This window comes from Scyliorhinus canicula, chromosome 12 (genome assembly GCF_902713615.1).
Source record: "Scyliorhinus canicula chromosome 12, sScyCan1.1, whole genome shotgun sequence".
Taxonomy (NCBI): Eukaryota; Metazoa; Chordata; class Chondrichthyes; order Carcharhiniformes; family Scyliorhinidae; genus Scyliorhinus; species Scyliorhinus canicula.
The window spans coordinates 133,786,902-133,812,418 of record NC_052157.1 but is presented as its reverse complement, the minus strand read 5'-3'; the positions used below and the strand labels follow the sequence as shown (position 1 = coordinate 133,812,418).

The 25,517-nt window shown below is 44.9% G+C and overlaps 1 protein-coding gene and 4 non-coding genes across 9 annotated transcripts in view; 2 read left to right on the top strand and 3 right to left on the bottom strand.

The window, feature by feature from the left end:
• The window catches only part of LOC119974880 (Rab interacting lysosomal protein), a 62,866-nt gene extending 49,760 nt beyond the window's left edge, over positions 1 to 13,106 (bottom strand). For 3 of the 5 annotated variants that reach the window (XM_038814206.1, XM_038814204.1, XM_038814208.1), the window contains exon 1: positions 12,566 to 13,105. In XM_038814206.1, the coding sequence (XP_038670134.1) occupies positions 12,566 to 12,841 (276 nt within the window). In that variant the 5' untranslated portion in view covers positions 12,842 to 13,105. Of the gene's footprint in view, positions 1 to 12,565 lie in introns of all 5 variants that reach the window. The other 2 variants (XM_038814203.1, XM_038814207.1) reach the window with 2 other exon arrangements.
• A 6,037-nt stretch (positions 13,107 to 19,143) lies between these two features.
• On the top strand, positions 19,144 to 19,217 carry trnat-agu. The gene has a single exon. It is a non-coding gene; the product is annotated as a tRNA-Thr (tRNA).
• A 340-nt stretch (positions 19,218 to 19,557) lies between these two features.
• trnat-agu lies at positions 19,558 to 19,631 on the top strand. Its single transcript has one exon. It is a non-coding gene; the product is annotated as a tRNA-Thr (tRNA).
• A 543-nt stretch (positions 19,632 to 20,174) lies between these two features.
• trnat-agu lies at positions 20,175 to 20,248 on the bottom strand. The gene has a single exon. It is a non-coding gene; the product is annotated as a tRNA-Thr (tRNA).
• A 2,481-nt stretch (positions 20,249 to 22,729) lies between these two features.
• On the bottom strand, positions 22,730 to 22,803 carry trnat-agu. The gene has a single exon. It is a non-coding gene; the product is annotated as a tRNA-Thr (tRNA).
• Positions 22,804 to 25,517: the final 2,714 nt, after the last annotated feature.

The window sequence follows — 25,517 nt, the reverse complement described above, 5'->3', positions numbered from 1 at the left end:
GATATTTGGAGGAGATTTGAGTAAAAGCTTTTCACCCTGAGGGTGGTGGAAATCTGAAACTCACTGCCTGAAAGAGTGGTAGAGATGGGAACCCTCACAACAGTAAATAAGTATTTAGATGAGCACTTGAAAGGTCACAACACACTCGGGCAACACAGTGGTTAGCACTGCTGAGGATCCGGGTTCACTCCTGGCCCCTGGCCCCCTGTCCGTGTGGAATTTGCACATTCTCTGTGTCTGCGTGGGTTTCACCCCACAACACAAAGATGTGCAGGGAAGGTGGACTGGCCATGCTAAATTGCCCCTTAATTGGAAAAAAGTAATTGGGTCCTCTAAATTTAATTTAAAAAAGAAATGCCATAGCTCCCAAGACTATGGGCCACATGCTGGAAAGCAGGATTAGAATAGATAGGTGCCCGATGGCCGATTCAGACACAAAGGGCATCTTTTCTGTGTTGTAAAATTCTATCACTCTAAGCACCACAAAATATGGCACCAATTGTGAAAGCAAAGCCTGATTTCATTAAAAGAAACACCAAAACAAAACTTCAAATCTCACAAGAACGAAAAGGACAGAAACAGGGTTTAAAGGTCAAAGGAACAGCCAATCATCTATCTGATAAACGGTTGAAAAGGATATTAAAAGGAGATATTCCTTCTTGGGGAGTAACGCTTTTGTTAGACTAGATTTAAATCCAGCCCCTAGAGCTGAAAGTGCAGACTACTAAATCCACTAAATCATGTGGTGGACATAGTGCTAACCAGAATTACTGGAAAAAGTTAAATATTCAAAAACAAGGGACGTAAATGGTGTCCCACTAATAGCAAATGAGAGGAAAGGGTTGAGAATGCTAGATGATTGCCCCTCAGGTGTTTGGTGCGGTAGATCTTTGGACCCATCATTTTTCAGTTCCGAAATACAACGTGTCACTTTGTAGCCTGTCCTCGGCTTGGAATACGAAAGAGAAACCAGTTCTGTTGGGAATATTTAGTCTTAACTGGAGAGAGCCGCTGGGAAAGTATTATACGCCTCTGTCAGGGAACAATTTAATTAAAATCCTCCCACCTTCCATTTCTCAAAAGAAAATCATTGAAATGTTTATGCAGATTGCCCAGAACTGAATCTAACTAAAGGAAACTCTTGGGCTAGATTTGAAATGAAAATGAAAATTCCTTATTGTCACGAGTAGGCTTCAATGAAGTTACTGTGAAAAGCCCCTAGTCGCCACATTCCGGCACCTGTCCGGGGAGGCTGGTACGGGAATTGAACCGTGCTGCTGGCCTGCTTGGTCTGCTTTAAAAGCCAGCGATTTAGCTCAGTGAGCTAAATCAGCCCCTTTAGGGGTCAAGCCCTCACATTGAGGGGCTAGGCCCGCGCCCGAGTGGTTTCCACTCTGCCGGCTGGCATGAACGGCCTTTGGCGCCACGCCAATTGGGGACGAAAGGGCTTCGCCGGCTGGCGGAAGTCCGCGCATGCACCGGAGCGCCAGCGGTGAAGACCATGGCGAAGGCGGAAGAAAAAGAGTGCCCCCATGGCACAGGCCCGCCCGCCGATCGGTGGGCCCCAATCAAGGGCCAGGCCACCGTCGGGGCAACCCCTGGGACCCGCGCCCCCCCCCCCCCCCCCACCCCTAGAACCCCAGAGCCCGCCCGCGCTGCCAATCCAGCCGGTACCAGAGGTGGTTTAAACCATGCCGGCGCGAAAGGCCTGTCAGGGGCAGGACTTCAGCCCATTGCGGGCCAGAGAATCGCCGCAGGGGGCCCGCCGACCGGCACGGTGCAATTCCCGCCCCCACCGAATCTCGGGGGGCTCGGAGAATTCGGGACACGGCGGGGGCGGGATTGATTCCCCGGGCGATTCTCCGACCCCCCAATTCCGCCCCAGATTTTGCTTCAGTGTGATTTTACTTTTTAAAACAATAAATCTTAAGGAGGTTTTTTTTGTTTTTAAACTTGAGCTACGTGTTCGACCAGCTGTGCATTTTCTGCTGTTTCAAGAAGTCTGGAGAACTCACTGGGCAGGTCGTGTCTATTTCCAGTGCATATCCCATAGGAAATGGGTTCATTGTTTAAAGCTATAGTCTGAGATCCAAGAAGAATCTTAATACTATGTGCCAAAGAAAACTTCTGGCTCATAGCTTGCCTTAGGCTCTTTGGAGACCGCCAATTAAGAATATTGGGAAGGAAGTGCAACAAACAAACAGAAGCAAACAAGACTCAAAGACTGAACTGACAGCTAGAATTAAATCATCGGACTGCAGAATCAAATAAGAGTATGATAATTCAAACAGGTTCGCCAATGCTGTGTGTCCGATTCTTAAACATGGCCCAGCTCCTGGCCTCAAACAGTGGAAACTTTAAAACATATACAAGCATTCATTCAGTAAATAATCCACTGTGCCATGCGCCCTGCAACTGAATCACCTTCAGAATACATACATACATAGAAGATAGGAGGCCCTTTGAGCCTGCTCCAACATTTATCACAATCATGGCTGATCACCAACTCAACAGCCTCATCCTGCTTTCTCCCCATAGCCTTTGATCCCATTCTCCCCAAGTGCTATATCTAGCCACTTCTTGAATATATTCAATATTTTAGCATCAACTACTTCCTGTGGTAATGAATTCCACAGGCTCATCACTCTTTGGGTGAAGATATGTTTCCTCATCTCTGTCCGAAATGGTTTACCCTGAATCCTCAGACTGTGACCCCTGGTTCTGGACACACCCACCATCGGGAACATCTTCCCTGCATCTACCCTGTCTAGTTCTGTTAGAATTTTAGAAGTCTCTATGAGATCCCCCCTCATTCTTCTGATCTCCAGCGAGAACAATTCAAAACCTAGCCAATCCCTCCTCATATGACAGTCCTGGCATCCCTGGAAACAGTCTGGTAAATCTTAGCTGAAAGAATCAAATGTAGAGTTATTTTCCTCTATTACAGGACTGACGACATTTTTGAACAAAAATTCCGTGCTTTGGGACATCAAAGTTGGAAAAGACATTCTATAAATACTATTCACAAATCAATTGTCCGAACATCTTAAAACAATCACTTCTAGTTTTAAAACCGTACCTGAGCAGCATGCGCTCTTCCTAATGGACATAGGGCAAAGCATAAATATACAATCGCCATTCCTCTATATGTTGCCTTATAACCAAACTCCTCCATGTGAAATTTAAGTGTACACTTAATTCAGCTATAACTTGTACAAACTTGGCAAAACCATCTCTGTAGCATAGCATACAGCACAAGATGGAAGTGCCAAGTCTGCTGCTGCACATTCAGAAACTTTGGACTTCTGATAGACCTACTCAAAAATGGTGACTGGAGCCAGAGTCATGGCACTACTCCATTGAATTTGTGGGATCGGAATACTGGACCAGTTGTCAGACTAAGTACAATGGGTGCTGTAACCACTCGCTTTCTAACCAGCACTGTGCCAGTAAAAACCCCTCCCACTCATGACTGGCCAGGGAAGAGACTTGCAACAGAACATTAAAAAGAAAGCTTGGAGGGCGTGACAAAGGAAACAGTGACTTGACGAGGAGAACGTTCAAACCACAAGTGGAAATATCGACCCTATGGAGACGGAAAACATGCAAAAAGAAAGGGATTGCAACATTCAAAATAAACACTGGTCTGCCAGGGCCATGAGCTATAAATAACCACCAATAACAGGAGAATAGTACAGTGACTGGTTCCATAAACCAGTGAATGCATGAATGTGTCAACACATGGTTAGTGAACTTTGTCATCGTGTAGCGAAATGCTGCACCGGGCTTCCAGCAAGTTTAGAGTTTGTGCATAAACTTCCCTCGATGCGCATTGAAACTTTCAGTGTCCATACAAATGTGAAAGAAGTGGAGAAAAGCATTAAGCCAATTAAGATAACATTTGACACAGAAACCATTCAGATCTATTTAAATGAAAATTAAATTATAGCTCCAGTAACCATTCATTTATAATAAAATGAAATTTGAAATGTGGCCCAAGTTTTCTTCCATTAAAATGTTAACCTGTAGACAGTGCATCCTAATTTGAAACCTAACCAGGCCCCTCTGCATGTTTGCTAAACGCATTTTTATCAGGAAGTGTTCAGTGATTATGCCCCATGTGCTACCAACAGGAAACTCCAAAACTCAGCATAAGATTCAGAGGAGGTTCAGAGTCACAATTCCTTATGTCCCAGAGAACTCACTACACTCCCTACAGATGGAGCCCCTAAATGGGCACAGTCTAGTGGTGAACCAAAATTGTTTCATGTCAGATAATCATACTTATCTTTATATAGTGAATGAATATAATGATAGAATGATACAATGCTAACTTCAAAACTAGCCCCTTCCTCATATCCTACAAATAAAATGAGAATCTTATTCTTACCGTTGTACACTTCATAACATATGATAGACCCCAGTCTGAACCCTGTCTTAGCAATGCTCCAAAGCCATTTTCTCTTTGCCTGCTCACATAAGAGCTGCTCTCACGATTTAATGTGAATGCAGGTAATTATATCGTGCATTAATAAAAACGAGGAGAGTGTTGAGTTCACAGGGATGAGTACAACACGGATGGCTTGCTGTTATAAACCATATTTGGATTACTGTACGCAGTTTCCATCTCCATACATAAGGAAGGATATACTTGCCTTGGAGACAGTACAGTTGGTCCCTGGAATGAGAGGGTTATACTTCAAGAGGCTGATTAAATTGGGTCTATATTCTATGGAGTTTAGAAGAATGGTGGGGTGATTGCATTGAACATACAAGATTCTGAAGGGGCTTAGACACGGTAGACATAGTGGTTGTTTCCACTAGTAGAGTATACTGGAAAATCACAAACCACTCAGAAAAAACTAACACTTTCTGAAAAGATATAAACAGAGAGCCTCTTATTCAGCACGCAGATGAGGCACATTAAGCTGCGTGTCTGAGAATAAAGGATACATGTCATTTGCATTAGCAGCCCGTATTACACAGTCACTGTAGATAAGCACCAACAGTTGTGTGTGCATTTTTAGACCACTAATCTTTCCCACGTGTAAAATAATCTGCCTTCCCCCTACAAAAAACATTCACAAGAAACTTCCAGGAATAAGTAGATTAATTACCATAATATTACATTGTGTTAAAATCAAGCCATTCACATGCTTCTCCGGAGAGAATTTATGAAAAAAAGAGGCTGAAGAAGGGGCTCCATGTTGATATCTTTTCAGAAAGTATTAGTTTTTCCTGAGTGGTTTGTGACCTCCCAGTAGACAAACTCTGCTTACCCCACCCCAGCTGTATCAGAGGCTCAGTGGGGCCTATTCATGGGTGGGGCATGAAGCAATCTTAGGAGCACCTGAAGGGGGTTTCGATTTCTCTTGGTGATGTGCTACCTCCTACAACTATGAACCCGCGAGGCAGCGGTGGGGGTGAATGACTCTTAAAAAGGTGTGATCTATGAGGACACAAGAAATAGGAAGAATAGACCAGCTAGAACTTATATTTTGGCATTTCCAGTTGTTTATTCATAATAAACCATACCTTTAATCCCCCTGGCTGTAATGCTGTTGAATTAGTAACTGGAGCACAATCCAAATCAAAGAGCCATTTCCTTGTACTTTCAGAAAAGAGGTGTAGGTTAGGTGGAGTTACAGGGATAGTGGGAAGGGGAGGGGTGGGGAGTAGGCCTAGGTAAGGTGCACTTTCGGAGAATGGTGCAGACTCAGTGGGCCGAATGGCCTCCTTCTGAACTGTAGGGATTTGGAGGAGATGAAGGAAATGGCCTGCTGGGGAACGGATAAAGAGTTTGTGATGTTTCACCATTAGCTGATCATCATTGCACTGTAGAGAAGGACGGTGTTGGTGTAGAAAGCAGGGAGGGAGACTATGCTATAATTGAACAGATTAGCACTAAGTGGGAGTGTTAATGGTCTTAGTGTGAAGCATTCACTGAATGATATGAATATCTCAAGAGGGCTTAGATTTCTACAAGAGCTCTTGATGATGTGCTATCTCCTACAACTATGAACCTATCGTCATAATATCCACTCATGTATATCATGAGATGCAGAAAGGCAGTGATTGACACACAGGATAACCAATGAACACACACGACACAGAACAACCAATCACCAGACAGGATACCACCACTATAAAGCCCACAGGGCATTAAGGCTCTCCCTCTCTCTCAGGACACGGCCAGGGAGATAGGCGCAGTGCACAGGCCAATGAACATCATCACCATGTGATAGAGAGCTAGTCTGGTCAAGCCAGTAGGAGGTTATCCGTTAGGTTAATAGAGTGTCAACCCACAGCAGATTATGTACAGCAATCAACAGGTTCAATAAAACAGTGTTGGACCATCTCCTGTGTCGGAAGCCTGTTTCTCGTTTTATTGCATCCAGTTGCAGTCGATGTTAGACCAGCACCGATAACACATCATGGTACCAGAGAGCTATTAACTCTAACAAACCTACCTCGAGTGAATCTCCAATGACCAGCACGCAGCCATCCAGCGACATGGAAAAGATCCAACCTCCTCAGCAACTCCGGATCTCCAGCAACCTCGGCGTCAACTGGAAAGTCTTCAAACAGAAGTTCCTTCTGTAGATCGAGATCTCCGACCTCGAGGCAGCATCGGATGCCAGAAAGATCGCACTGTTCGACTGTGGGGGACAATGCCACCCACATCTATAACTCGCTCACATTTGCCAATGGTGAAGACAAGATTAAGTTCAAGACGGTTCTGCTGAAATTCGACAACCACTGCGACATTGAGGTGAATGAGAGCTTTGAACGGTACATCTTCCAACAGAGGCTTCAGGGTAAGGATGAGCCGTTTCAGTCCTTCTTGGCCCATCTCCGCATCCTAGCGCTGTCATGTAATTATGACTCGACGGCTGATTCCATGATCCGGGATCAGATCGTTTTCGGGGTCCAGTCCGACTCCCTGCGGCAGCAGCTCCTTAAAATCAAACAGTTGACCCTCTCCGTCGCCGTCAAAACCTAGTGCTTTGTCCATGAGCATGCCAGGAATCGTTACTCCCGCATCAGGGCGGCAGAAAATGCAAAACTAGTCTCCCATGAGGCAGAAAGGGTGCATGCCATCGCAAAAATGCAAGGCCTGAGCACGGAGAAGAGTGGCCGTTTCGCGCACTTTTCCCGGGTCCCTACGCCTGCACGCCACGACCGGGTGGACGACGAGGCCCAAGACCCCGACGTGCATGTGCGAACGCGGCCGACCGCACTGCACATGCGTGATAGCGCACGGAACACGCTGACGTCAGCGTCATGACGTGTCCAAATTGTGGCTCCGCCCATTTAAAGCGGCAATGTCCAACCAGAGGTAGTCGATGTCTACAGTGTGGAAAGCCTGGGCATTACGCGGCCTTATGCAGGTCCGCTCCACCAACCAACAGCCAGCGATCCCAGCTGCAGCGCAGACGTGTCCGCTGCGTACAACAAGGCATGCAGGATTCGGATCCCGACAGCCCAACGGACCCCAATGCTGACTGCCTCGAGTCTACATACCGGGTGGGCATAATCACCACGCGCGAGCTGGTCTCTACCATGCCTGCAAACCGCCTTTCAATCCTCACTGTGGATCCTGACGACGAGTGGTGTGCTGTCATCACGGTTAACCAGTCTCCCATCCGATTTAAATTGGACACTGGTGCATCTGCAAACCTCATATCACAGTCGGACCTCGACAGCATCCGAAACCAACCTAGCATTCTTCCACCAGCCTGCCAGCTCCTTGTCTACAATGGCAATGCCATAGCTGCCAGGGATCGTGTCAGCTGGGTGTATCAAACCGAATGCCATCCCAGTCATCCATGCACCGCACCGGGTGCCGGCTCCTCTAAAGGGTTGTCTGAAAACGCAGCTACGAGAGCTCCAAGACCAGGGTAACATCTCAAAGATCACGGAACCAACAGACTGGGTCAGCTCCATGGTCTGTGTCAAGAAGCCCTCTGGTGATCTTCACATTTGCATTGATCCCAAAGACCTGAATCGCAACATCATGCATGAGAACTACCCGATCCCAAAGCGCGAAGAGTTAACTTGCGAGATGGCTCATGTCAAATTCTTTACCAAGCTGGACACCTCCCGTGGGTTCTGGCAGATACAGCTGGACGAGTCCAGTTGGAAGCTGTGCATGTTTAACACTCCGTTCGGCAGGCATTGCTACAACCGCATGCCTTTTGGCATCATATCAGCTTCCGAAGTATTTCATCGCATAATGGAGCAAATGATGGAGGGCATCGGGGGTGCGAGTCTATGTGGACGACGTGATCACCTGGTCCACGATGCCCGAGGATCACATCGCTCGCCTCAAACAAGTTTTCCAGAGGATACATGAAAACGCCTTCCAGCTCAACAGGGCCAAATGCTCATTTGGTAGGTCCGCTATCAAGTTTCTAGGTGACCATATTTCACAGCAGGGTGTGCAACCTGACGCTGACAAGGTGCTGGCAATCAATGCCATGAAGACCCCAGAGGACATAAAGGCGGTCCTCCGTTTCATCTGGATGGTGAATTTTCTCGGGAAATTCATTCCCAACGTGGCATCCCACACCACAGCCCTCTGGCATCTCGTAAAAAGTCAACAGTGTTCCAGTGGCTTCCCGCACATCAAGCGGAGTGGCTTCAGCTGAAGGTGAAGCTCACCACAGCCCCAGTACTGGCATTCTTTGACCCAACCAAGGATACCAAGATATCCACAGACGCAAGCCAGAACGGCATTGGGGTGGTGCTCCTCCAGCGAGACGACTCCTCGTCCTGGGCTCCAGTGGCACACGCCTCCAGGGCCATGACTCCGACCGAACAACGGTATGCCCAGATCGAAAAGGAGTGCTTGGGTCACCTGACAGAAATAGTCACGTTTCATGACTACGTTTGCGGCCTGCCAAAGTTCACGGTGGAAACAGACCACAGGCCTTTAGTCCACATAATCCAAAAGGATTTAAATGACATGACACCTCGGCTGCAGCGAATTCTTCTTAGTCTCCGCCGATATGACTTCGAACTCGTCTACACACCGGGTAAGGAGCTGATTGTCGCGGATGCCCTATCCCTGTCCGTCACCACGCCGTGTGAACAGGGAAACTTCATCTGCCACATTGAAGCACAGGTGCAGTTGTGTGCCAGCAGCCTCCCAGCCACTGATGAACGAGTTATACAAATACGCAAAGAAACTGCAAAAGATCCCCTACTGCAGCACGTGATGAAGTACCTCGCCCATGGCTGGCAAAAGGGGCAGTGCCCCCAGTCTTCAACGTTAAGGACGAGCTGACGGTTGTTGAGGGGATCCTTCTTAAACTAGATAGAATCGTCATTTCCCAAAGCATGCAAAACATGATGCTCAGACAGATCCAGGAGGGTCACCTGGGAGTCGCGAAATGTCGATGCAGAGCTCGGCAGACAGTTTACTGGCCTGGCATCAGCCAGGACATTGCCAACACAGTCCTCAACTGCACAACATGCCAGAAGTTTCAACCAGCTCAGCCCAAGGAAACGCTGCTCAAGGAAACGCTGCAACAGCACGAGATCGTAATCTCTCCGTGGTCCAAGGTGGGGATAGACCTCTTTCACGCCAATGGGTGTGATTACGTGCTCCTGGTTGACTACTTCTCCAGCTACCCGGAAGTGGTGAAACTGTCGGACCTCACGTCCAAGTCCGTCATCAAAGCCTGGAAAGAGACGTTTGCCAGGCATGGGATACCACTCACGGTAATGAGTGACAATGGTCCATGCTTCTACAGCCAAGAGTGGTCCGACTTTGCACGATCCTACCACTTTAGTCATATCACATTCAGTCCCCATTACCTGCAATCAAATGGGAAGGCCGAGAAAGGGGTCCATATTGTCAAGCGGTTGCTGTGCAAGGCTGCAGACTCAGCCTCAGATTTCAACCTGGCGCTATTGGCATACAGGGCAATCGCTCTGTCGACTGGTTTGTCTCCGGCGCAGTTGCTCATGAACCACAACCTGAGGACGACTGTTCCAGCCATCCATGTTCCAGACCTTGACCACCTCACGGTGCTGCAGAAGGTGCAGCGATCCAGGGACCAGCAAAAGATCATGTATGATGCTCATGACACGGATCTGCCTGCGCTGGCTCCAGACGATGTTGTTCGCGTTCGGATGCCTGAGGGAGGTTGGTCAACCTCAGCTGTTGTCGTCAGACAGGCTGCTCCCAGGTCTTTCGTTGTCCAAATAGCTGATGGCTCCATTTTACGGCGGAACAGGAGGGCGCTGCGTAAAGTTCCCTGCCCATCACCCGAACGCACTTCTCCGCATGACATCATGCCACCTCCGTCCACCCCCCCCCCAACCTCTGCGGCGATCGACAAGAATTCGTTGCCCACCACAAAGACCGAATCTATTGACTTAAATCTTGTAAATTTTATTCAGTTTGCTCCCTATCTGCACGATAGACACCTTCCCATGTACATATGTTCATTCATTCCCCACTTGTGCATAGTTATGCTTGCATATACCGCCACGTTCCAAAATTTATTTTAAAAGGGGGAGATGTCATAATACCCACTCATGTATATCATGAGATGCAGACAGGCAGTGATTGACACACAGGATAACCAATGAACACACACAACAAAGAACAACCAATCACCAGACAGGACACCACCACTATAAAGCCACAGGGCATTAAGGCTCTCCCTCTCTCACAGGACATGGCTAGGGAGATAGTCGCAGTGCACATGCCAATGAACATCATCACCATGTGATAGAGAGCTAGTCTAGTCAAGCCAGTAAGAGGTTATCAGTTAGGTTAATAGAGTGTCAACCCACAGCAGAATATGTACAGCAATCAACGGGTTCAATAAAACAGTGTTGGACCATCTCCTGTGTCGGAAGCCTGTTTCTCGTTTTACTGCATCCAGTTGCAGTCGATGTTAGACCAGCACAGATAACACATCACCTATCTGTGGAGGGTGAGTGGCTCAAAAGATAGGACCTATAAGAACATAAGAAAGAGGTGCAGGAGTCGACCGAATGACCCATCGAGCGTGCTCCACCATTCAGTACAATCATGGCTGACCTTCTCCCTCAAAACCACTTCCCCATCCGCACCCCATATCCCAAGACACCAAAAATTAGTCCACAAAATCTGTCCAAGTGAGGCAAGAAACATTTTGACTGCTTGCTCTATCATACTGAAACATGGAGTGTGCAGTTGGGAGAAAAGTACTGAAGGTACTAATTGAGAACCTGGAGATTGCAGAAGATGTAGTCAGAAAGAAGTTAGGTTAAAGAGGGGAGTTGCTGGAAACAAGGTCTGCCCAGGGAGAGCTGCTGTGCAGCCACAAACGAAAAAAACTGATGCCTGAAGATCAATCGTATAAATCCCCATCGCTACATTGTGCTGAGCTCAGAAGAGGACGTTTAGTATAGGAAACCGATTATTATGGATGCAGAAACTAGAAGCTGCATTAACTACCCCCACAGCCCTTCCAGTTTGAGACTGATCTGTCACTGGGAGATGTGCTTCATTCCACTGCACTTTTGATAATCCTGCTCTCCAACTCAAGCCAACTGTTATGGGATAGTCTGCTCATTGTTGGACAAGCAGCTTCAGATAGTTAGATTCAGCAACACTGCTCACACTTGGCAACTGGTAAATCTTAGCTCTTGCCAACCTGCACCCAAGTACTCTGGTAAGTATGATGCCCCACCAGGGATAGAGAACACATATTAGACAAAAAGAAATTCTACTGCTGCAGCTTTACACAATTTTAGTTTGCACCAAATATGAACTGACAGCACCATGGAGCCACGTTCAATTTTAACCTTCAGTGACTGCCTGTGTAGAGTCTGCACGTTCTCCCCATGTCTGCGTAGCTTTCCTCCAAGTGCTCCAGTTTCCTCCCACTAACCGAAAATGTGCCGGTTAGGTAGATTTCCCATGCTAAATTGCCCCTTAGTGTCCAAAAGGTTAGGTGGGGTTACGGACCTGTGTGGGGTGCTCTTTCAGAGGGTCGGTGCAGACTGGATGGGCTGAATAGCCTCCTTCTGAATTCAATGGCTGAGTAAACACAATCTGCAATGCTCGTCCAAGAAATTCAGTTCCCCTTGTAATAGATGTGGAGACGCCGGCGTTGGACTGGGGTGAGCACAGTAAGAAGTCTTGCAACACCAGGTTAAAGTCCAACAGGTTTGTTTCAAACACGAGCTTTCGGAGCACTGCTCCTTCTTCAGGTGAATGGCTGAAGAAGGAGCCGTGCTCCGAAAGCTCGTGTTTGAAACAAACCTGTTGGACTTTAACCTGGTGTTGCAAGACTTCTTACCTTGTAATAGAGGAACAGCATTCCCCTACAACTCATATAAAACAGTACGAAACTTATAAATGTAACTAACAGTCTCTTAGTGAAACTGCCACATCTGCATTGCGATGCACCCAAAACCACTCTGTACCCATGATTACACAGCTGGAATGCAGTTTATAGAAATCAGATGAGGGTGTCTAGGAATATCTGCTGTACATACAAGTGTCAAATTTAAAGAAACAGTCTGAAGCCCAGCACTGTCACTAAGGGCGGGCACGAACCTTGTAGTGGCCCGTGCTTTTCTCTCCGTCCTGCAACATCACGAAGGCTCGGATCAACTCCTGCTCGGTGCTCCCGTTCCTGGTCACGAAACTTTCCAGCATCTCCAAGACGCGGACGATTTTGGGGATCAAGCCTTCCACCACCTTCTTGCCGTGAGTGTCAATCAGCTTCTCCAGCTCGGCGCCGATCAGTTTGGCGATCTCGTACACGTCGTTCACCCCCAGGTTGGCGGCGGCTTTGTCCAGGCAAGAGGCGAGGCAGCTTTCCGTGTCCATGGTGGAGGTCGGTGTCGGGTTAGGTGATTAGACGGTCGAGCCGGACGTGACCTGGGGATGGAACGCAGCCTGGGGATGGAACGTGGCCCGGAGAGCTGGGGTGGGTGTTGTGTCAGTGGATGGAAGGATCAGTGTGCACGGCCAGACCCCATTAGGAAGAAGGACTCGCAGGGACGATGTTTTCCCGCTGCAGCCAGCCAATCACTCAACCAACTCCCCGTCAGGCTTTTATACGGGCGCTGCTGTTTCCTTTTTGTATTGGGCTCTGATTGTCACGTGCACCTCAAATAATCACGTGTCGGGGTCATCTGGTCCAATCACCGGCCAGTGCTAGTGCCCCGGGGGCTCTCGCTGCAACTGGTGCAGCCGCTTCCCGGACTGGGAATTTATAGCTGCTTGCTGTCGCTCTGTAACAGAGCTGCCAATCTCTCCACCGGTGCCTTGAGTCGCCCGGGATTGAAGATTAATTTCCAATGCATCGCTGGGGGCAATCCCAGGAGGGGGAAACAAAATCACAGGGGAATTTGAAAAGAATGATTTCCTTCAATTGGTTATTGACTGATTTGTTTTGAAGGTTGGCGATGGGAGAGAAGAGGATGCTTGGATTGGCAGGACGGTTCACGGAATGCAGAGTTTACATCGGAACTTTAGAAGCAGGAGTAGGTCACCGGGCCCTTGGCAATACAATCATGGCTGATCTGGTTGTGCTCTCAGTTGTGCCCTTGACTGTTCAAAATCTATCTGATTCTGCCTTGAATAAATTCCATGACCCACTGTTTTCTGCGGGATATAATTCCACAGACTAAATGTTATGGAGCTGGTAGACCAGGGTATTCCAAATCCCAGAAGGGAAACTTGAATCACCCGCCCTCAACTGTATCCTGCGATTTAATATAGTGTGAGGAAAGATTTGGAAACCACGGAATGTTGTCTCAGATGTTTTTGTGATGATTTCAAATAAAATAAATGTTTATTAAACAATAAAACAAATAATAAAGTCAAGTAGAATTGCATTTATTTGAACGAATCTCTTCAGAAGCTTAATTACCTTCATTTCATGAGTCCACCTTCAAGAGTGTAACTGCAAAATTCACACCTTGTCTCCTCCTTTGAACCTCTGACTCTTACTCAAACCCTTACTGATATGTTCCTCACTTGCTAGTTGCCTTATGTAAACATCTGTTTGCAGTCTTGTTAGGCTCATCAACATATCAAAAGCACTACTTCCATTAACCTAGCCAAAATGCCCCTGCCATTAAACAGCTTCCATTTTTAAATAGTTCAAAAATATAGAAAACATTCCAATTTACTGGGTTTCCCTGATTTCCATGTTATCGTGATTTTTCCTGACATCTGAGAGAAAGAAAATTCTCATCTTCATTTTGAACGATAGACATCTTATTCTTAAACAATATCACCCTTGTTCTCATCTCTCCCACATGTGGAAACAGCCTCCTTGTATCGAATCAACATCTCACATGTTTCAAATAAGATCACCTCTCATGCTTCTAAACTTCAATGTGTATAGGCCCAACCTTGTCAACCTTTCTTCATCCCAGGAATGAGTCGAGTGAACAAAATAAAAGCAAATTACTGCGGATGCTGGAATCTGAAACCAAAAAGAAAATGCTGGAAAATCTCAGCAGGTCTGGCAGCATCTGTAGGGAGAGAAAAGAGCTAAGGTTTCGAGTCCGATGACTCTTTGTCAAAGCTCAAAGAGTCATAAGCTCATGAGTGGACTGAACATTCTCTGAACTGCTTCTAATACAATTATATCCTTTTTCAAATAAGGAAACCAAATCTATACCCAGTGCTTCCGATGTTGTCTCACTGAGACCCTGTACAGCTGCAGTTAAACTTCCTTATTTGTATTCCATTCCCCTTGCAATAAATACCAACATTCCATTGTTTTTCAATTTGTAGTGGGAGGATGGAGCTCCATGTTGATGGACATGTGGTCAATGGGAGTGGAGGGGTGGGACTGGTCGAGAGAGGAGGTCAAACATTCACATTTCCAGGATTATATGCAGCCAGAGTTGGCAAAAGAACAAAATGAAACAGGAAGGAGGGTCCAGGCTCAAGTCAATAGCATGAAATCAAGACCACCATCGCCAACAAGCAAAACAAAATTACAAACCACTTATGGCCATATTAAAATAGCATCTGTGCCTGGCCCCTGTGCATAGTTAACTCAATGCAATGTATTTTTTTGATAAAATAGGAAAATAGTGCAATTTCAAATCAATCGGAAAAGTAAAAGCTGACATGTTGATTGTCTGCTGAGCTTCCTGAGCTAATTTCCTCTCCCATCATAAACACCACTGGCTTCCACCTTCATAATATTGCCCATCTCTGCCTGGCCTCAGGTCATCTGTGGCTGGAATCCCACATGCATGCCTTTGTTACCTCTTGACTCCACGATTTGAATGCTGATCTCGCACTTTCCACCCAAGCAGAGTTTGCCCAAAGCTTTGCTGCCCCTATCCTAACTCATATGAGTTCCCAACAACCATCACCCCGTGACATACTTTGGCTCACGGATCACCTACAACACCATTTTGAAATTCCCTGTTTTCAAATCCCTTTACCACACCCTATCTCTGTAATCTCCTCCAGTGCTACAACTCTCTGAGGCATCCACGCCCCTCCAATGTTAGCTTCTTGCACATCTCCCCCATTGATGGCAATATGTTTAACTACCTAGGTTCTAATCTCTGGAGTTCCCTCTCTTTTACACTTACACTTCACTCACCTTACTCATTCTTTAAAATGTACATCTTTGACCGAGCATTTGTTGACTTTACCTAATACCCTTTCATAAGACTGGCTGTAATGTTTAGTTTAATAACTCATGTGAAGCATCTTGGGGCACTTTCACTATATTAAAGATGCCACATAAATGCAAGTTGTTGTTCCCTCTGCTGATGGTAACTGCAGCAGTGATGATCAGCCTTGTAGGAAGCTCCTGAAAAGCTTCAACAATAACAATTACAGGGAGAGGAAATTATAAGGTCCATATTTGGCAAACCAGAAAACTTGGAAACGCTGCCAAAGCTCCAACTAAAACTATCAGCTGAACAATAACCCGAAACACAACATACAAACGAGGAGTTTGGCCCCTCAAGCCTGCTCCATTGTGGCACAGCTGTTCGCGCTGCTGCTTCACCGCACAATAAGACCAGGATCAATTCTGGCCTTGGGTGACTGTCTGTGTGGAGCCTGCGCATTCTCTCCGTGTCTGCATGGGTTTCCTCCGGGTGCTCTGGTTTCTTCTCACAGTCCAAAAATGTACAGGATTGGCCATGATAAATTACCCCTTCGTGTCCAAAGATATGCAGGTTAGGTGGGGTTGTAGGGATAGGCTGGTGGAGAAGGCCGAGGTAATGTTCTCTTTCAGAGGGTCGGCACAGACTCAATGGGCCAATTGGCCTCCTTCTGCACTGTAGGGGTTCCATGATTCCATCATTTAATAAGATCATGGCAGATCTGAGAGTTAGTAATCTTAACTCTGCATCCGACCTAGCCCAATAACCTATCACCCCTTTACTTACTACGAAGCTATCCATCTCTGCTGTAAATAAAGAGTTCCAAAGACTCATGGCCCTCTGAGAGAAGCCATTATACATGCGAAAACAAGAATTTGCATGAACTATGTAATTTGAGCTGTCAAACATTCCTTCATGTCCAAGGGGAAAAATACAGAAACATTTTAAAATCTGAAAGGAGACAAACATATGTTGAAGACACAAAATCTTTAGGAGCGACTTGACACTGCTCCATAAAATTTGCATTTTTAGATTTAAAATGATGCATCCAGTTTTAAATTTAAACGTGTTTAAATATTTCACTGTTAATATATTTTTAATCTTGTTAAAGCGATAACAAAATGGTATTTGAATTTTCAACAGACTACCTAGATTATCACCTGATCAAAGATGGCATTAGCAGTTAATGTCCCACATAAAAGTCTCCTGCCCGAGTTTACATTAGCACTTTATCTGATCCATCTCCAGATTCCTTTATAGATTCACTCTTTTCACCTCCAGTTTGTTCTAGCATCCGTCTTCTTCTGTCCACTTAATTTAATCTAATGTTAGGAGGGGTTATTGGGTTACGGGGATAGGGTGGAAGTGAGGGCTTAAGTGGGTTGGTGCAGGCACGATGGGCCGAGTGACCTCCTTCTGCACTGTATGTTCTATATTCTAATGCTCTTTCTCAATTTGACTGATTCTATTCTTCCATTTCCCTCCCCGCTCTCACCTCCTCTCAGTTCAGCTTGGCAATCATCTCCTCTACCCAGCTCAAGCTTTCACATCTTTACCATTTCATATTAAAACTGACACCATTCCTGACACTGGCGCTTCTTTCTTTCTAGGTTCCCCAATTCAAGCTGGCACATTTCCCTGACCCCCGCAGCTGGCTCTCTTTCTCCCTTTTCACTGTTCAAGCTCTGAACATGGAGGCCTTCATTTTATATTTATACTTTCAGGAGATATGCATGTTACTGGCTAGACCAGCATTTATTGCCCATCCCTAATTGCCCTGGAGGAGGTGGTGGTGAGCCACCTTCTTGAATCGCTGAAGCCCTTGTGGTGTAGATGCACCCACAGTGCTGTTAGGAGATCTCGGATTTTGACCCAGTGACAGTCATGGAACAGCGATATAGTTCTAAGTCGGGATGATGTGGGGCTTACAGGGGAACTTGCAAGTGGTGGTGTTTCTGTGTGTCTGTTGCCCTTGTTGCCGGTTTTAAGGTGCTGTCAAAGGAGCCTTAGTGAGTTGTCGCAGTGCATTCTTGTAGATGAAATGAAAATGAAATGAAATGAAAATCGCTTGTTGTCACAAGTAGGCTTCAAATGAAGTTACTGTGAAAAGGCCCTACTCGCCACATTCCAGCGCCTGTTCGGGGAGGCTGGTACAGGAATTGAACCGTGCTGCTGGCCTGCCTTGATCTGCTTTAAAAGACAGCGATTTAGCCCTGTGCTAAACCAGCCCCTAATTTCACATTTCACATGTATAATGGCTTCTCTCAGAGGGCTATGAGTCCTTGGAACTCTTTATTTAGTTACAGCAGATGGCACACTCTGCTGCCACTGTGTGTTGGTGGTGGAGGGAGTGGATGTTGGAGGTGGCGGTTAAAGTGCCGATCAAGCGGCCTGCTTTGTCCGGGATGGTGTCAAGCGTATTGAGTGTTGTTGGAGCAGCACTCATCCAGGCAAGTGGAGAGTACTTCATTACATTGTGCCTTGTAGATGGTGGTCAGTCTTTGGGGAGTCAGGTGAGTTGTTCTCCACCTGAAAGGGTGGTAGAAGCGGGAACCCTCGCTCCATTTAAGAAGCATTTAGACCAGCACTTGAAACACTACAGCATACAAGGCTACAGATCATGTGCTGGAAAATGTGATCAGAATAGATAGGTGCTTGATGGGCCAAAAGGCGTCTTTCTGTGCTGTAAAACTATTTGACAATCGCAGTAAACAATTAAGTGGTTTCTTAAATAAATGTCTGGTAAATGATTGAACTCTGACATTATTCAAAGAACACTGCCAAATGTTCAGGTTGTTGGGTTACGGGTATAGGGTGGATACGTGGGTTTGAGTAGGGTGATCATGGCTCGGCACAACATTGAGGGCCGAAGGGCCTGTTCTGTGCTGTACTGTTCTATGTTCTATGTTCTATAAATGTAAAAACTGACAGAAGGCAACTTCAAATCACGATCGCTGCGTTTTCTCATCCATTCCCTGACTTGCGGAAAGATCCTCTAAAAATGATCAAGTTGTACCAAAGCACAATTTGGGCCCTGTGAATAACCTTCTCCCAAAATGTGCGGTACGAAGGTCCTTAATTGTGCTAAAAGCCTTCTTTGGCTGCGAAAAAATTGTTCGCACAATTACTGAAATTCAGAGCATTTTTATAGCATCCCTCAGGTCGGCCAACAGAATACTCCCGAACACTTAAATTGGATAAAAGCAAATTACTGCGGATGCTGAAATCTGAAACAGAAACAGAAACTGCTGGATGATCTCAGCCAGGTCTGACAGCATCTGTGGAAGAGAAGGGAGTGGACTTTTCGAGTCTGGATGACACCTTGTCAAAGAGACAGGCACTTCAGCCAACCAAGTCACTTAATGCATTTTTTCAGATGATCAGCCGAGAGCGAGATTAATCCCGTTTCCAGTCTTGTTTGATTGTTCCTTTTGACTTAAGTCTTTGAACCCTCTCGAAACTAGTCTTTCAACCCCTCATACAAAACGCACATAGTATCCTGTTCATTAAAGGTCACACAAGCTTCTAACGCCAGCTGGTGCCGTGGCTTAGTTGGTTAAAGCGCCTGTCTAGTAAACAGGAGATCCTGAGTTCGAATCTCAGCGGTGCCTTCTCCACAATCGGGCATTTTTAATGTAATTCCACACAGCAACTCGTGGGGCGAAGCGGGGAAGGTCTTGTTGGTGAGACTGTTGTATCGTCCAATTTACTCTGTTGTCAAGTCGCAAACCTCTGGTATAACGAACTTGCTGAGGAAAATTGTTCTTCCTCGGGCATCAAGAGATATTCGTGATGAATGTTAAAATGCTGCAAGATTATATTTATAATAATAGTTACAAATGCGCGAATATTTGAAAGAAACCCGATGAAAAAAGGAACAGAAACAAAAAGAGCTAAGAACCGATAGATTTATCTCATTCTCTACCGATTAGATAACACTTTTCAGTATCTGGCGTCGTGGCTTAGTTGGTTAAAGCGCCTGTCTAGTAAACAGGAGATCCTGAGTTCGAATCTCAGCGATGCCTAGTGCGTTAATCTTTTAATATAATTCCTTCTCCACCTCACATGCTTACGTTAAATCTTTAAATCTCAGAACTGTTACACATTTTGGTAGCATTGATTTTCTTCAATGATAAAATGATTTGTTGTTTTTTTCCATCACTCAGGCATCAGAAGCAATTTACATGTACATGGCTGAATAAAACAACGCATTCGGGATCCTAACTAACTAACTAAAGAGGCAGAAACCGTCCTCGCGTTAAAAAAAACACTTGGAAATGGGCTTGAGGTGCTTCAGCGTGTGCATTGGGTTTACGAACCAAGAGCTGGGAAATGGGATTCTGCTGCATCGTTACTTTTTGGGCAAATGCTGTCCACTTTATACTGCAATTTTTCTACATTTGATTACTTAAGTAATGTGTCAATGCAAATTAAATCGGGTTTAGCAATGTATTAACGAAGCACATTAAATCTTTCTAGTTGCTGTTCGCTCTCCGAAAGTAGATCTGACCCTTGTGTGCGAGAGGAAATAAATATGCCCTTCCATTAAAAATGCCAGACTGTGGAGAAGGCACCGCTGAGATTCGAACTCAGGATCTCCTGTTTACTAGACAGGCGCTTTAACCAACTAAGCCACGGCGCCAACTGACAATTTTTTTGAATAATCAGTAATGAATAAGCTACACGACTGTCAATTTCAACTCGAGGATGTTACATGGATATGTGTCTCTTCGTCTCCGGACTTTCACCACAGATGGAAGTCGACAGCCCCACATTAATTCTGGTTCATAGACCAAACTATTTTTTCCCCCATAAACACGCTAATCTGGTCACCAAATACTGCAGTGAAACGATACTAGAAGTAAAGCGGGGGGTGAACGACAGTGGAAGTCTTCAATTATCCGAAATTGATACATACAAACCTAGAAAATTTACACCACAAAGCGGACAGCATTTGACCAAAAAGTAGTTGTGCAGCATGATCCCAATTCCCACCTCTTGGACCATAAACCCTACACTGAAGCACCTCAAACCCATTTCCAAATGTTTTTTTTTAAATGCGAGGAAGGTTTCTGCCTCTGCCACCCTTTTGTTAGGATCCTGAACGAGAGTACAACTATTTTCAATTTGTAAAACTGTGAGGAAAGGTTGCTGCATCACAGGATTGTGATGTGTTAAAACAAACTTAAATCTAATTACAGAATTAGCCACATTAGTAACAAAGAAACAGCTTTACAGTCAACAGTTACAACAGTGTTTAACTAAAAGTATAAACCTCAACTTACATCCTAAACCTGCCACTATGTTCCAATTAAACAAATCAAAATATATGAAATACCATTCATGAATAAAGTTAACAACCAGGGTTTTACTTTGTTTTTTTATGTAGAATCTTTGGAGAGAGAACCTTTCAGAACCAAGCAGAAACATCACTATTCAGATTAGAGTTCTCGCGGCTGCTGACTCTTCAAACAGACCTGGCTCCTCCCATTAACATCACCTGTACCCAATTGTCTCTTCTTACAAAATGTCCCTTGACTTTTTTAGCCAGGACCAAACACAATGTCCCTCATAAATTATCTAAACCCCAGGGGCCCTTCAAACCTAAACGGTATTCCATGAACTAGCTAATCTCTAAACAAGTAAATATTTCTCAAGGTTTAGTACCAGAACACTTCACCTGCAAATCAAAGATCACCACACTTTTACAACACCTTAATCACTGCTCTAACTGTCATACCATCTGTATTCATCTGATCCTAGGTTTTAATAGCATTACTGCAAAAAAATAAAAAATATGACAATTTCTTACATTCATCACACCTTCAGGCAGTGGATTTCAGACTCAACACTACCTCTGATTGGAAATAATTCCCCTTCGATCACATCTGATCATTCCACCAATTACTTTAAATATTTGCACCCTGCACCCTGGTTATTGGCCATATAATATCATCTGCTCATATGTGTCTGCCCATTTCACCAGTTCATCAATGACTTCCCAAAATCTGTTGGTATCCTGGTTCTTGTTTACGATATTTTTGGGTTTCATGTAATTTGTAAACTTTTAAATTATGCTCCGTTTTACTAACGTACTTTGTTAAATGCCATTTGAAAGTTCATGTACACAAAATCAACCACACTACCCTCATCAATGCTCTGCATTACCTTATCAAAGTGCTTAATCGGATGATTGAGCAATCATGATGTGGGCGGCATGGTGGCACAGAGGTTAGCACTGCTGCCTCACAGTTCCAGGAACCCGGGTTCAATTCTGGCCTTGGGTGGCTGTCTGTGTGGAGTTTGCACTTCCTCCCTGTGTCTGTGTGGGTTTTCTCTGGGTGCTGTGGTTTCTTTCCACACTCCAAAGATAGTTAGATGGATTGGCCGTGATAAAATTGCCCCTTAGTGTCCAAAATGTTAGGTGGGGTTACTGGGATAGATAGGGTGGAGGCATGGGCTTTCGTAGGATGCTCTTTCCAAGGGCTGGTGCAGACTTGATGGGCTGAATGGCCTCCTCCTGCACTGTAAATCTATGGTTCTATGTCTTTAACAAATCATGCAGACTTTAATTTATTAGCCAATGCGTTTCCAAATGCCAATTCATTTTGTCCCAGATTATTGTCTCTAGATATTTTTCCACCACTGATTGCCACTGCTTCAGCTTTAACCCTCAGGATTGGGAGGTTTTTGTACTTTGAGGACAGCTGATTGTTTAAGTCCTTCCGAGTCTATTTTACCCTATGCAATACTGCTACATTGGCAAAATCGCCTTGTCTAGTTCCTCTCTTCACATGCTGAGATTTTTCGAACGTTTTCTGCTTTTACTCCCCAAGAATGTATCCTTTTGGGTGCGTAAACCCACCTCCACTCTTCCTTTGATGATTCGTTTGCAATGTATGTGCTACCCTTTATGTTCTTTGACCTTCCTAATCACTCTTCTATTCAACTTCTCTACTGTATTATGAACCTTATATTTGTCATAAACCTTTTAGCCCCTATATCTTCATTCATCCAGGAAACTCTAGCTTTGAAAGAAAAAAAATCTTCCGATGTCGCCATATTCTGCATTCTTCTTATATATAATTTCTCTCTGTTCTGTGAAAGAATTTCCTTCAACAAAAGGCACTGCTGAGATTTGAACTCAGGATCTCCTGTTTACTAGACAGGCGCTTTAACCAACTAAGCCACAGCACCAAACCTAAGCTATTGACCAATACGTCACGGCTCTGATGTTACAATATTTTGACTCACCTGATGAATGAGCTACACTCTGAAAGCTAGTGATTCCAAATAAACCTGTTGGACTTTAACCTGGTGTTGTAAGACTTCTTGCAATATATTTGCCAATACCTATACTGGTTAGATTGTTTTGTGTTGAGTCATTTAACCTTCTCATATTCTCAGTTAAGTGTCGATTCATGTTTCTCTCCATGTGAATTAGCACCCGGTTTCCCTGGGTTTCTGTGGCTATGACTCATCTTTCATTCTCACTCCACAGTATAAATATTTCCCACTTTCTCTGTCTGTTAGCTTTGACAAAGAGTCATCGGACTCGAAACGTTAGCTTTCTTTCTCTCCCTACAGATGCTGCCAGACTTGCTGAGATTTTCCAGCATTTTCTCTTATGTTTCTCGCCATGTCATTATGTTTGCTTGTTCCTGATCTTTTTCATGTAACAGGAATGTGGCTTTTCTTGTCAGACAGGTTCAATTGACCCAACATAGGGTTTATAAATTAATAAGCGAATTGAACTCTCTAAAATACATAACAAATAAAAAAGATCAACTTTCCACCAGTAAACAGTTTTCGTATTGGTCGTTTTTTAAAAAATGCCCACTTTCTAAACTTTTGCAACACATGGTGGGTATCAGCTGTTATTTCTTTAGATTGGGGATGCAGGTAACGCAATGCTATTGCCACTGGACTAGTAATGCAGAGACTTTGAATTCAATAAAAATCGGGAATAACGATGACCATGAAATCAGTATCAATTGTTGTATGGTGGCACAGTAGCACAGTGATTAGCATTGTTGCTTCACAGCGCCAGTCCTGAAAGATGTGCTTGTGAGATGAATTGGACATTCTGAATTCTCCCTGTGTACCCGCCAGGCGCCAGAGTGTGGCGACTAGGGGTTTTTCCACAGTAAATTCATTGCAGTGTTAATGTAAGTCCACTTGTGACACTAATAAAGATTATTATTAAAAACCCATCTGGTTCACTAATGTCCTTTAGGGTGTCATGTGAGAGTACCGTTAAGAATTGGATGTTTAAGAAAAGAAATGTACCTTTAAGAAATGAAGCTGATCATATTACTGAAGTGCTGTAACGGGGGGAGCTAAGCTCACTTCTGCTTTTTGGGAGTTTTAGTTTCAGTTTGAAGAAAGCTTGGGTGTGGCTGTGAGCTGCATTGCTGGTGATCTCTGCCATGAAGGACTATCTCAATCCTTTGGTGAAATCAGAATTGTAAAAAGGTCTCAGTATTGAATATAAATCTAATCTGCTTCTGTTGAAGGATTTGTTAAGTCTTTTGGATGTGTAAAGGAACAGTTTGCAGGATTGGGTAGTGTTGTATTATTTTCAGGGTTATCTTTGAAGTAAGGAGTGTTAAGAGATCCAATGTTTATTTAAAAGGTTAATTTGAGTTCATGGAACAAACATTGTTTTGTTTTCAAAACCACTTGTCCATAATTGTAATACTACACCTGGGGAACAAGCCGTGTGCTTCAAAAGCAACAATCCATTAAAGGTGGGGGTTGGTTGAACGCCATGATACAGTTTGGGGTTCTGAAAACACCTCTCCCATAACAAGGGGGAAGGAAATCTGCCACCCTTATCTGGTCTGGCCTAAATATGACTCCAGATCTATGGCAAGGTGGTTGACTCTCAAATGCCATCTGAAATGGGGGGCAGTTAGGGACGGGCAACAAATGCTGGCCCAGCCGGTGCCGCTTACATCCTGTAAATGAATGTTTTAAAAGATTTAATGTTCCCAGTCCTTTCCTCCCATTTCTGCTTATTTGGGGGCTGGGCCAGCATATGTGAATGCAAGACCAAATACAAGCAGTTCTGTTTAAAATGAGTTGGAGTTTGTGGAGGGGCAATTGATTCAGAATACAAACTTCTTTCAGGACATATTTCAGCAGTCTCAGGACTGTGATAAAGTCAGATTGTTAAAGATTTGAACTTATTCCATTTTCTTTTTTTTTTGTGCAAAATTCCACTCTTGAAAACCCCCTGTGTTGTATTGAATTTGTAGAGCTAGTTGGATTCTAGGCTGAGAGGACAATTGGACATCATCTGGAAAGAAGAATTGGAGAAGGATGCAAAGGTGAGCAGATGCATTTTTCAATTATGGAGACTTGGAATTGGGTTACTGGGAGAGGGACTTCCGATGGCGGCACGTCATTGGAAGTCGCACGTTGGATGTCTCCTGCTCGAGACTCTGGTTTTTGGATTTTAATGCCCGGTTCCAGGGCAGTGTTTGAATAAGCTGGTGCAGCAAGGCCTAAGGAAGGTGGGGAATGTCTAAGACCCAGAAGAAAGCCACTGGGAAGAAGGGGGCGAGCAAATGTTCTCCGTCGAGTGAACAGATCAACCCTGCAGCAGGAAAGATGGTGGAGGCTGGAGTAGGAGAGAACTACGACTTGGTGCAGGGGCAAGGGTTTAGGTAACTGCAGGTTTGGGATTTTGCAAGAAAGATTTTCCCACCTTCCTGATAGTGCTGGCCTCTTCAATGCTGGAGGCGGTGTTGTCAGTGGGGGGTGCTGAATCACTCCTTGAACCACTGCAGCCCATTTGGTGCAGATGCACCAAAAGTGCTGTTAAGTTCTAGATTTTGACCCAGCAACAAAGAAAAGGCAATACTTCCAAGTCTGAATGGCGTGTGACAGAGGGGAACTTGGTGGTA